Here is a 12291-nt window from a genome sequence, read left to right as displayed (position 1 = left end):
TGTATGATTTACTCATTAAAAATGATCAGTGGGTGCTGATACCACTCACCCTTTCTTCTTTCAGTAGTAGCCACTGCTCCAAAAAAAATACAAATCTCTCTATATAAGTTGTGTCTTGTTCCTTTGGAAAGAGATATTTTTGCATCATGTATTGGAGCCAAAACTCTCACTTGCGGCATTTGGATTTGATGATTATAGGATTTAGCTGAGCGTGTATATATTTCCAAAAGGGATGTATATCATAGATCTGAGCTATTTCAGGGACTGCTGGTTTCCTGGTTGGGTTCAAAGAGTGTGCGCCTTAATGACAAGTCAGTGTGTGCAGAAGTGCATGCTTGGCAGAAATGTGTACTCCGAAGAAGCATTTATGTATCTTGTGGTCTTGTGTCCATGGTCCAGAGGGATATTAAGAGTGTGTATTAGGAGTGTGTTTGGATGGGTACCGTAGGAAATCGACGGTGGCCCATCTGGCTGTGTTTAGCCCTGGTCTGTGGCGGCAGACTGCTGGAGACGAGGAGGAGAGCTCTGCTCTTCAATTAAGGACGGTTCCCACGGAGCACCTCGGGCGGACAGATTATGACAGTCTGTCTGTGTGCATTCGGTAGAGTTTGGTGGGAGGCCCCTGTTTGAACCTTACCTACAGCAAGAAATATGAGCACACACACTATATGCAAAGTGCAGCTTTACTATGAATTGCATGTGGGGAAATGTTGCGTGTGTGTGGAACCAGGACAGGACCGTCATCTGTGTGTTTGTGATGTGGCTTCCTGAGAAGCACCCGCATCCTGCGACTGCTAATTGTTCATGGACACAAATAGTTCAATTGCGTCTTTTGTTATGGCATCAAAAGGGGTTCCCGAAAGGTTCTAAAAATTACCTCAAAAGATCCCTAAAAGAGATGAAAGAGTGGATATGGAGACGTACATGTTGAGTTTTCAAGAGCAGTGTGAAAAAGCTTCGAACTTTGATCAGTCAAGTTGTCTCTGGTGTCTCCGATGAGGCGCGCAGGATGGGAAAGTCTCAATTAAAGGGGCGGCGATGAAGTGTGATGGGATATATAATCTGAGCGCTGCGTGCCGTCGGGATCAACAGAGACTTAAAGGCCAGGACGCACGCTAACCCTAAACCAAAGGCTTGACTTTGAATTGGAGGCAGTGAATGGAGCAGAGGCGATGCCTTGTCTGAGGGGCTCGGAGTGTGTCGGGCCGTAAACATGAAATAACTGGGCCAGTCATCAAATCTGCACCGGACCACTGCCTCAATTACTACTATTACAGGGCACATACACTTTATATTATATTACACTTAACATACACTTTATATTAGTAACTGATCAAATGTTTGTGTGATCCTGAGGATAACAAGACATCTACATTTGTACAAGAAGAAAAACTCAAACTCTTCCTGTTACCTAAACGCTGTGTTGTGTTTTGCAGAGTGAAGAGTTCCACATTTACACCCAGTACTGCACCAACTACCCGCGGTAAGTGTGTGCTCATGTCACGCCGTCATCCCGTCATCTTGATCTCACCTTCCCAGGGTCTCACGTGGCTCCTTTGTGTTCCTCGATCAATGCCTAAACACCCCCCCACTCCTCCCTTCCCCGATAAACTGACACACTCCATAGAAATCAGTTCAGCAGGAGACAAAGTGTCTTCTTGCAGTTGAGCCTCAGGGTCTCACTCCCTCCATCCCACAAGCCCATTTCCTGCATCATTTCTTTCGCTCACAGTTCAGACTGACTGACGGGGTATTGTTCTTGTCACCTTATCATATTCAATGTCTGTTAATGTTTTTGTGTGTGCAAGTTTTGCCCTTTGGGAGGAATAACGTGGAGGTTTTTTGTGTCAGTGTGTGGCTGTGCACATGTGTGAAAAGTGAGGCCACTTCCTGCCAAGATAAACTGCGCCATCCACTGGCTACCTGTTTCTCTCCCAGTGTTTAATCAGAAAGGCACGAGGGCGAAGAAACTATTCAATAAGCTAACGAGGACTAATTGGGGGCTGATTGTGTGTGTGTTTGAAGGGGTTACTGTCAGCTGTTCGAGATAGACCATCTCCCACATCCACACCACAGCTGGTGACCCTCACCAAGGTCACACACGACAGTCACACTCACGCAGGGAGACACTCACGCGCACACACACACTCACTCACTCACCCCCCCACACACATGCAGAGGCCTACAGATGTATCACGGACTAAGGTCGGGTTTCCGCCAGAACAATGTGAGGCCTGTGTGGGGCTTCACTGGAATTCAGGCATGCACGTGCATGCGCACACACACATGCAAGAGACACAGAAAGAAAGTTTTGGGTAAATCCCAACTGACATTCACTTTTTCCAATGTGCATATGTATGCACACGCACACACGCTCACACAAAGCCTCCATTTTTTGTGAAAAAAGGCTTTCTTTCTCCAGGAACCAGTATGTTTTATAAGGCTGTTGTTTTAGCAAATTATGTAATGTGGCGATTGAGATCTGAGGCTAAAATGTGGCATTTAAAATGGATAATATCTTAATTTCTCTCACATGTTTAAGGAGTTTTATCTGATGAAATACAGCTTTGACTTTGAATTGAACATTTCATTCAGAGGTTCATCCTTTTTCATGCCTATCTTTATACCATATGGTCAAAGAAATGTTTTCAATGTATTAGTAGTATGAGTATTGTTTTATGCATATCTAAATTCCTTGTGATTTTTTACATTTTAAAATACAGACTGTATCAGCAAGCATTGTGCAAGAGATATATAGCACTCATTTAGATGTCACAAAAGCACTCAAATGTATATTGTTATACACATTTCAGCAGGAGACCAATGGATTGGATCATTTTAAATCACCGCACACCGTGTCTCACCTGGTATAACTTTATCATCATCCCTGACGTTACTCTGCCTCCACAGGTCGGTGGCTGTGCTAACGGAGTGCATGAGGAACAAGGCGTTGGCCAAGTTTCTTCGCGAGCGCCAGGAATCTCTGAAGCACTCCCTGCCCTTGGGCTCTTACCTGCTCAAGCCGGTGCAGAGGATCCTCAAGTACCACCTACTGCTGCACGTGCGTGTGTCTGCCGTCCCTCGCTCTGCAAAAAACACTTACGCGCAAACAATTACTCTTCACCCACAGATATGCAGGCACAGGCACACACTTGTCAGTTTTGCATACACTATACACTTTTTTTGTCATACCAAAATCAAATGCATGTGCATAGTAGAATCAGTATTTTCAGGGGGGGGGCCCGATGAAAATCTCCATGGGAGAAGCCAAATGTTTAGACATATGGTGCACGGTGTGTATGTTTTGGTGTATGTTCATTGCATTACAGTACAGTGAATGCATACATGTGTGTGTGTGTGTTTGTGTGTACAGCAAAACACACGCACACACACACACGCGCGCGCGCGGTTTGCTGTATCAGTGTACTGAATCCCAGCATTGTGTGTGTGTTTGTGTGTGTTGTCCATGCAGGAGATAGCCAACCGCATGGAGAAGGACACAGAGACCTACGAGGTTGTGCAGGAAGCCATAGACACCATGCAGAGAGTGGCCTGGCACATCAACGACATGAAGAGGAAGCACGAGCACGCCGTTAGGTTGCAGGTACGATGAGCACAATACAAGAACGGTGCCTATTTGGCATTTGTTTACAAACGGGTGTTGTCCCGCTTGCCCGATACCCCTTGTGTATCCACTAAGTAGTTTTGTGTGTGTGTGGTCTCCTCACTCATTATTCAGATAGCCAGAACAGACGAGACACTTTAGAACCTCTTTGAGGAGCCAAATCTATTTTGCTGTTGTGCAGAGCAGCCACGTGAATTCTAGCTTCGAATAGGCTCTGATCCTCTCCACGTCTTATAAGCAAGTCACTGTGTTTTCCACTCGTTGCTAATGATGGCCTTGCGTAAGGAGGGCACATAAAAGGGAAGCTTGTCTCTTTCATCAGCTGGGAGCCAGAAGGGTAGGATGAGTACAGGAATGTGTGTGGAAGCGTTTACTCCACAGAAGAAGAGGATTGGCTGGATAGAAATTCCATTGTTGTGGTTTAAGCCTCTTCATTATTATTTATTTATACGGTGCATTTCAGTAGCACAACAGACGTCCTCTCTCCTCATCCTCGCTTTTTCTTAAGAATCCCCCCCTCCTCCCCCCAAAACTTCAGTAATCATTTAACAGTTTTAATGTTTTTTACTTTTATTTGTTAATGTTGATAGGTTGTTTTAATTCCTCATGTTGTTTCACGCCTTGTAATTGTGTTAAAATGTACACATCTGCAGGAAATCCAGAGCTTGCTGACCAACTGGAAGGGCCCTGATCTCATCGGCTACGGAGAGCTGGTTCTGGAAGGAACATTTCGTCTGCAGCGAGCCAAAAACGAGAGAACTCTCTTTCTGTTCGACAAGCTTCTGCTCATCACCAAGAAAAGAGAAGAAACCTACACGTACAAGGCTCACATACTGGTCAGTCATGCTCGAAGCACGACACGCGTCCCAAAATGTACTGCCCTTAACGTTTTTTTAACCCGACTTCTTCCTGCCTCTTTTTCTGCAGTGCTGTAACCTGATGCTTGTGGAAGTTATTCCAAAAGAACCACTGAGTTTCAGTGTGTTTCACTACAAGAATCCCAAGCTCCAGCACACGGTCCAGGTATAACAACATCATCACAAAATTCAAAATGTGAATTCATGTGAACGTTTCATTTGAACCGTGAAGCCGCGAGCAACATTGAGCAGGAAAGATTATTTGCAGCTGTCCAGGCTCACCTCAACGAGTTGCACGGACATGTTGAGTGTTTAGGGCGCTAAGGGCGGCCATTGTTGTTACCTAACCACTGTGTTAGCACGGAAAAATACAAGATAATCTGCATGACGTAAGAAAGCCGTGTTTCAAATGGTAAAGGGTTTATCCCCACCCCGCAGCTGCCCTTTTTAAACTGTGCGTCTGATATTATGTTCTCTCTGATGTTTTGCGCTCTGCCCTCAGGCCAAGTCCCAACCAGACAAGCGCATGTGGATCTTGCACCTCAAGAGGCTCATACTTGAAAACCATCCGGCCAAGATCCCAGCCAAGGTAAGAGCGGCTCGTCTGGTGACGGCTCCCTCTCTTTTCGCCAAAGGCGTGAACACACACTTTGTTTTGGAAAAGTCACTCCCACATTCTTGCTCCTCATCTCCATATTTAATTCCAGACCAGTTTTTCTCCTCATTTTTCCTCTAAGTGGCAAACTTCCGCCTACATGTTGAGAAGGGATTGTAATGTGGCGCCATCTAGTGTCAATATCTTTGTTCATTCATAATCTTACCTGTTGACCTCTTATTTTATGACTTTCTTTATAGGCAAAGCAAGCAATTTTGGAGATGGATGCAATGCGTAAGTAACACACAGTTTATGTTATACTTCTAATTCTAGTTTGCTTTTGCCACATTTAAACATATTAAAATGTGTTTCAATAATTATATAATTTATCCAGATCATCCTGGGTTTCATTATAACCCTGATGGAGACAAGAAAGATTCCCATCAATCCAAGGATGGTCCAACCCCTCGTAGAGGACGCAGGAAAGGTAAGATGTGAAAGATATTTCAAAATATTAAACAAGGTTTAACTCGCAAAATGAATCAATATTCTGTTTGACCCTCTAGAGCCTCTATCCAAGTTATTGAAGCATGCAAAGCAGAATGCTGCCAACACCGAAGGCGAAAAGGTTAGTGATTAAAGAAGCATGAGTTCACTCACTCACATTCACGCAAAAGTTGTTCGACCAAAATGCTGAAAAAATCGTTTCCTCTCCAGCGAACAAGTCTGGGTGCCACCCTGCTCTCGCCAATGTCCCAGCTGGCTTTGGGCACCATCGGTCGCAGCCGCAGCCTCATCAACCAATCTCAGGAGTCCCTGGACCCCGGAGATCACAATGACCACAGTGACAGAGAAGAGGAGCCACATCAGCAAGATGCTGACGATGAAGATGACAGCGGCCTGGTGAGTTTAAAGCCACCCGACGACTGACGTTCTTCACACATACACCTGCAAGATCCCTCTCTTCTGTCTAGCCTTCGGACACAATGTTAATGCTGGAAACTCTTTATTCAGGGAGGTGGAAAACGGCTGCGAGTCCCCGGCAAAAGCAGTAGGAAGCGGCTGAACCCTCAGGCATCCGTTGACAGTATAGAACAGTGGAAATCATTTAATATGAGCACTTCAGACTTACAGGTATAATTAACTACACTATGGCAATTTAATCTATGGCTATCTTGATGTTTCTAAACAGCCTCAACAACCTCTTCCTTTACGTTTCACCACAGAAAGCCAGAGAATCCCTGGTGAGGGAAGGAAGTCACCACCCGCCGCTCCTCAGGACACGTCGCGTAACGGAGGAGCCTCCAGACACCACCACTCCCTCCGTAGTAGTCACAGAGAGCGACCACTCCGTGAGGAACATCTGGGCCGACCATCGCGCTCGCAGAGCCATGTTCCCCACCCGCCAGAGAACCATGCAGCCGGAGGATGAGGACGAGGACATCTATCAGATGTTTGTCCCAACGGAGCAGAGCGGACCAGAACCAGAGGTGCCCTCGGAGAGGTCGGGGGCCGCCGCGTCGCCCGCGGCGGCTCGGCCCTGCAGCTGGCACGTCGAACAGCTCCCCACTGTGCAGATTGACCCTCCGGCCGATGGGGGCCAAGTCCTGCGGAGGGCCAGCAGCGCAGGGGAGAAGGCGACGGAGGCTCGACAGAGTCCTGACGACGATCAGGCTGGTATCGGCAATTTGGAAGTGATTCACACCGAGTCGTCCAGCAATGACATATCCGGATCATCCTCAGCGGAGCAGCTGACGATAGACGATATTGAGAATGTGTACGACAACATCAGCTATGAGGACCTTAAGAACATGGGCCTTGTCAGAAGAGACCCTGAGGAAAGCCTGCCACAGAAAGACGCTGCTGCAGATGCACAGGGTCTCCAGGGCCAGACGTCAAGGGCCGTAACTGCTCCAGAGGCTCCTGTGGTCTCGGAGCCTTCGATCGAACCAGACATTTCCTCAGTGAGCAGTCAGTCCGTCACACACGAGGGGAGGCCGGTTGGGACGTTGGAGCTCCAGATAGTAGAGGAGAATATCTACGACACCGTCTGTTTCAGGGAGCCCCCATCAACAGTGTTGAAAGAAATGCATGAATGTGATAACCTGAAACGAGACAGTCTGCTGGCCTCTGAACAAGACCTCACTGGAAGCATTGCGGCGTTTGTCTCCGAGGAGAGCCTCCACTTCGGGGAGGACGAAGGACCAGACCCGTTCCATCGTGTCCCGTGTCCCTCTGAGCCGGATTATTCCTCCTCGTCGGCCTCCGAAACGTTCTCTCGGCGCTCACAGAAAGGGGACAAGATGTCGGATCACGTCGACGAGATCTGGAACGACCTGGAGAACTACATCAAGGTCAATGAGAAGAAGGCCGACAAACACCCCGCGGCCTTCCCCGTCAGTGCCGGCGAGTCGCCTAAGAGGGCGAAAACAGCCAAAGCCAAAGACCGCCATCCAAAGAGCCCCCCTGTAGTTAGTCCTCAAGCGGCCAGACCGCAAACCAAAAGCCCCCCAACACATCAGCCTAAACCCCCACCTGTCACCTCCATGCCGTCATTCACCATCCCAGTCATCAACCTCCAGGAACCTTTGAGTGAAGGCCCCACTGTAGAAGAAATCCACAGCCCTGCTCCTACGACACACCCACTTCCTGTCACCCCAGACCCCCCCGCTGGCACGGTGAAGAGCATCCGCAACAGACTGGCACGCCTCAGCAGCGGCAGCTTCCGACTGGAGGACGACGACCTGGTGGAGCTTCCTCCACGGAACGTCCCTCAAAAGGACCTTCCCCTCAAGGACCTTCACAGGTTGTTCCCGGGGGAGCTGGCAGGTCTGGAATCACCACTGGCCTCCTCCTCTCTGCTGTTGGGGGAGTCCGTGGACTTGGATCTGATTGAAAAATCCAAGAACCGGGTGTTCCTGATGGCCCGGCAGTACAGCCAGAAGATCAAGAAAGCCAACCAGCTGCTGCGCATGAGGAGCATGGACCCTGGAGACGCATGTGGTCGGACGAGAACTGAGAAGAAGCAGAAAGACCTGGCAGCCATCTTGGAAGAAAAGAAACAAGGGGGCACTGCCATAGGTAACACAAATGATTTGGCTCTAGAATGAATGGTAGTTATGACTAAGAAAAAAACCTGACCCTTCCTCCCAAAACCAAAGAGCACAGGCATCTGCCAGAACAGAGTAATAATGTGAACTGTGCTCCCGTTTTACGCACATTTTAAAATCTAAAGACATATTGGATAAGCTTGATATAAAGCTTGACACCCTAAAGGGATAGTTGTGATGCTTGGGTCTGGTATCGTATGAGGCGTAATACCTACAGCTTGGAGATGCATTATTGCCATGACATTTAGTAACATTCTAGTTCCGTGTCTGAACGCCGATGATACACCTTCTTTCCTTTTTAGGCTCGTGCTATTTTTTACATTCATATTAGAAAAATCCAAACTCACGCCTTTTGTGTTCCCAGGTGCAAGGATAGCAGAGTACTCGCATCTCTACGACCAGGTAACGTTCAAGGATCCTCCCGGCCCGACCGGGCCACATCACGCCCACCCGGGGCTGCTGTCTTCTCCGTCCATGCCCGAGACGTCCCTGGAGGAGGAGTGGCTCCACTCCACCTACAGCAACGGAGAGCTGGTCAGCTTCATGTCCTCGTCCAGCGAGTTGGAGGACGCCCGAGCGTCTTCCACGCCGCAGCGCCGCCTCGCCTCCGCCTGCTCCATCCCGTCCTTCAAGACCTCGCCGCCGTCCCCGACCAACCCGCCGGCCCACAGGTGGAGCTCGTGCGTGTCGGCGCCCAGCGAGCAGCAGCAGCAGGAGGAGGAGGAGGAGGAGCACGTGTACAGCTCCATCAAGAGACGCCCTTCCTTCAACGCTCCGTCCTCCCCCTCCTTAAAGTCCTCCCCGTCCAGTCACTGGCAGTCACTCGGCTCTCTGGGCAGCAAGCGGCAGGACGGCAGGCAGTCGGGACCCGGATGCAACGCGCCCACGGACAGACTTCGGGGCCCCAGTCTGGGCCTCGCGGGTCGCCAGAGCAGCCTCCCAGAGCGCCCGACCCAAGGACAGTCCGAGCTCACCTTGCGTGACGGTCAACAGGTGGTGGTCCTGAACCGGGCTTCCGCACTGAGCGTACTCGGCGCCACCCAGAACTACCTGGCCAATTTCAAGGACGACGGCGAAGACGACGACGACTACGTGGAGATCCGCTCCGAGGACGAAGGCGAGCGCGAGCAGGACGGGTCGGCGGCCCTTTCCGATCCCAACCGGGGTCTCGTCCACTCCCGGAGTCTCCCGTGCACGCCGGCGCGCTCCTGCGACCCGCTGAGGTCTCTGGACCGCGAGCAGCTGGAGAAGTACCTGTGGAGCGAGCCGCAGCAGAGCCAACCCAAAATCGTCCAGTCTTTGAGGGAGAAGTTCCAGTGTCTGAGCTCCAGTAGCTTTGCCTGAGTCTTTTGTGACAAACCAAAAGCCAAATAAACGCACAGCATCTAGCAACAAAACGGACACAGCCGCTTTGCCTTGAGGGGCATCCATCCACAGACGTATCACGTCCCTCAGCAGCGTAGCTCTTTTGATTGCAGCCGTGTTTGTGAATAGGTTCCTGTCAATAGTCAAAAGCCTGCAGGTGAGTTGCCTCAGCACCTCAACATGTTCTCAGTCATTTGCTTCATCGTGACTGAGTGGGTTCCAGTAGTCAAAGGAATTCAAACTCTTGTAGAGGCCATTGGAGTCATATTGATTGGTTCTGCTTGTGTCAATAAACTGTTGTACAGTAACAGTAGTTCAGGATATCTGTTACCAATTGTAAGGAATAAAATCTTGCCTGTGCCCATCGTCACAAACCGAAGTAGAAGCTTTAACAATCTGAGGACCTTTGGCAGATCTTGACTCACAACGTCGGAAGTACTTCTTTCTCTTAATTTGCTATTAAGGTTATTTTAACTGCTTTCTCAGCACTAATTGGTCTTAACCTGTTTAGGAGGCGTGAGCCGCAGTGGTGGCTCGTGTTTTTAATTGTGCTTACGTGATCAAATTGCTCTGAACAAGCAGCTTTACAAAGTTGTATTTGAAATTCGCTACTCGGGTTTGTGTCACTTTTAACAGCTTTTTAAGCAATAATTGTTACAGAAACAATGCAACTGTAAAGAAAACATGTTGGTTGATATCCAGCAGGATAAGTATAACTTCACTTTGACCCGTAGGCATAAGACCTGTTCAGGTTTTGGGCTTTCCCTCCACCTGCCATCTTTCTCATCAATAGGTTATCATGCTTTAAAATCAAGAGAAGTCTATAGTTTAGATAATCTATAATAAACCATAGGACTTCAAATCTATTTTGAATCTGTCAGTACGTCAGAGATGTTTTCACGTGTCGCGGTCTGGAGGCGTTCATCATGTGCATTTCAACAAGTGAATTTTTTTTCAAATCACACATGTTTTAACGTTTTGTTTTTTCGAGGGACCAGGAAGGAGAACACGGTTAGTTAAAACATTACAGTACTGTATTTTATGTATTATATGGGTTTTTCTCACATGCATTGTCTTTACTTGGTTTACGTTGGGACACTTCCAGCTGTCACACTACTGATGTTGCATCCTCAGTCACAGAAAGAAAGTCACAGTGATCTCAATCACTTTAATAATGTTATCAATGTCAATGATAATTGTTTTCTCTCCCAGAAATCACCACACACTGCCTTTACTCTAAAAAACACTAAAGTTGTCCTATTTATTTAAATGCATCGCTGTTATTTGGGCCTTCATCCCTATTCAAGACAGACACGTTGTAAAATAAATTATTTATTAAAATATGGTTTTATTCAGATTTAAGGTTGCAGACTAAATTTGAATCAAATACTGTGAATATTTTCATCGCGCACTGCTTGACATGCAATAAGTTCCAAATCACAACCTGTAAAAAATTGAATATGACCTTATCACGGCCTAATCATGTTAATACCCAGCAATATGCATCAAAAGCGAATTAGGAATATGAAGTATGATTATTTTTCATTGTATATTTTGCTCTGTTTCACTGGTGGGGATTGTCTTCATTGAGTCTTTTTTTGCACTTTTGTCTTTTTTACATTTTATTTGTAAACACTTTGTAAAGATGTACATTTTAGAAAGTTATTCTTGTATGCAATAGGTATGCTCTATCGTGGTGTCATGTTTAAGTTAAGTACTGTATTTTTTTTAACTGCCTAGTTGTTGTCGCTCAACAAAACAATGCATTGCAGGTAATAAATTCTGATTAAATTCATCTCTGGACTTGTGGTGTTCATTTGATATTGATAAATTTGGTAAAGAGCAGCAGTTGGTATCCATTCACAGCTTCTGTTAATCAGGTAGAAACATGCATTGCTGTTTAATTCAAGGAGAATGGTGAGAAATCAAAGACAAGCAACGCAGCCTGAAAATATGACAAAGTTGAAATGTTGTAGGGCAATACGGTGTAACAAGCTCTTTAAGATAAGACGGTGCCTCACAAGCAAGTGCCTTGTAGGTGAGGAGAAGTACCTTAAATTCTATTCTTGATTTAACAGGAAGCCAGTGCAGAGAAGTTAATACAGGAGTTATATGATCCCATTTCTTAGTTCTTGTTAATACACGCGCTGCAGCATTCTGAATCAGCTGGAGAGGTTTAAGCGATTTACAAGAGCAGCCTGATAACAAAGAATTACAGTAATCCAGTCTAGAAGTAACAAATGCATGAACTAGTTTTTCTGCATCACTTTGAGACAGGAAGTTCCTGATTTTTGATATATTACGTAGATGAAAAAAGGCAGTCCTTGAAGTCTTCTTTATGAGAGTTGAAGGACATCCTGGTCAAAGAGAACTCTAAGATTTCTGACGGTGCTGTTTGATACCAGAGCAATTCCATCCATAGAGACTGTATCACGTGACAGCTGACTTCGATGGCGCTATGGGCCTATCATGACAACTTCCGTTTTTTCTGAGTTTAGCATCAGGAAGTTGCAGGTCACTGTAAAAATGTGCTCGGCCAGAGAAGTACTGGCAAATATGAGGGGTGCAATAATTAATTATTCACTTATTTAATAGCGTGTTGGAATCATTACAGCAGGGATATCACTTTACATTGTATAGATCACATGGATAACATAACACACCATTGAGGTTGATTATTACATTTTGATGGATATAAAATATACCCATACAACAAAAAGCAAAAGTTAGGTATGTGCT

At 46.8% G+C, this 12291-nt stretch overlaps 1 protein-coding gene across 3 annotated transcripts in view; it reads left to right on the top strand.

Annotated features, from left to right (window-relative positions):
• LOC119194910 (pleckstrin homology domain-containing family G member 1) overlaps window positions 1-11347 on the top strand; it is a 46509-nt gene extending 35162 nt beyond the window's left edge. For all 3 annotated transcript variants that reach the window (XM_062559531.1, XM_037449393.2, XM_037449392.2), the window contains exons 5-17: window positions 1437-1483; window positions 2911-3061; window positions 3473-3604; window positions 4279-4461; window positions 4553-4648; window positions 4985-5071; window positions 5338-5371; window positions 5472-5564; window positions 5644-5705; window positions 5795-5980; window positions 6092-6211; window positions 6304-8158; window positions 8552-11347. In XM_062559531.1, the coding sequence (XP_062415515.1) occupies window positions 1437-1483; window positions 2911-3061; window positions 3473-3604; window positions 4279-4461; window positions 4553-4648; window positions 4985-5071; window positions 5338-5371; window positions 5472-5564; window positions 5644-5705; window positions 5795-5980; window positions 6092-6211; window positions 6304-8158; window positions 8552-9531 (4026 nt within the window). In that variant the 3' untranslated portion in view covers window positions 9532-11347. The remainder of the gene's footprint in view (window positions 1-1436; window positions 1484-2910; window positions 3062-3472; window positions 3605-4278; window positions 4462-4552; window positions 4649-4984; window positions 5072-5337; window positions 5372-5471; window positions 5565-5643; window positions 5706-5794; window positions 5981-6091; window positions 6212-6303; window positions 8159-8551) is intronic.
• The last annotated feature ends 944 nt before the right edge of the window (window positions 11348-12291 follow it).

The sequence above is a fragment of the Pungitius pungitius genome, chromosome 20 (assembly GCF_949316345.1).
Source record: "Pungitius pungitius chromosome 20, fPunPun2.1, whole genome shotgun sequence".
Classification (NCBI taxonomy): domain Eukaryota; kingdom Metazoa; phylum Chordata; class Actinopteri; order Perciformes; family Gasterosteidae; genus Pungitius; species Pungitius pungitius.
Note: the sequence above shows the minus strand (reverse complement) of the source record. Positions and strands in the feature narration are given on the sequence as shown.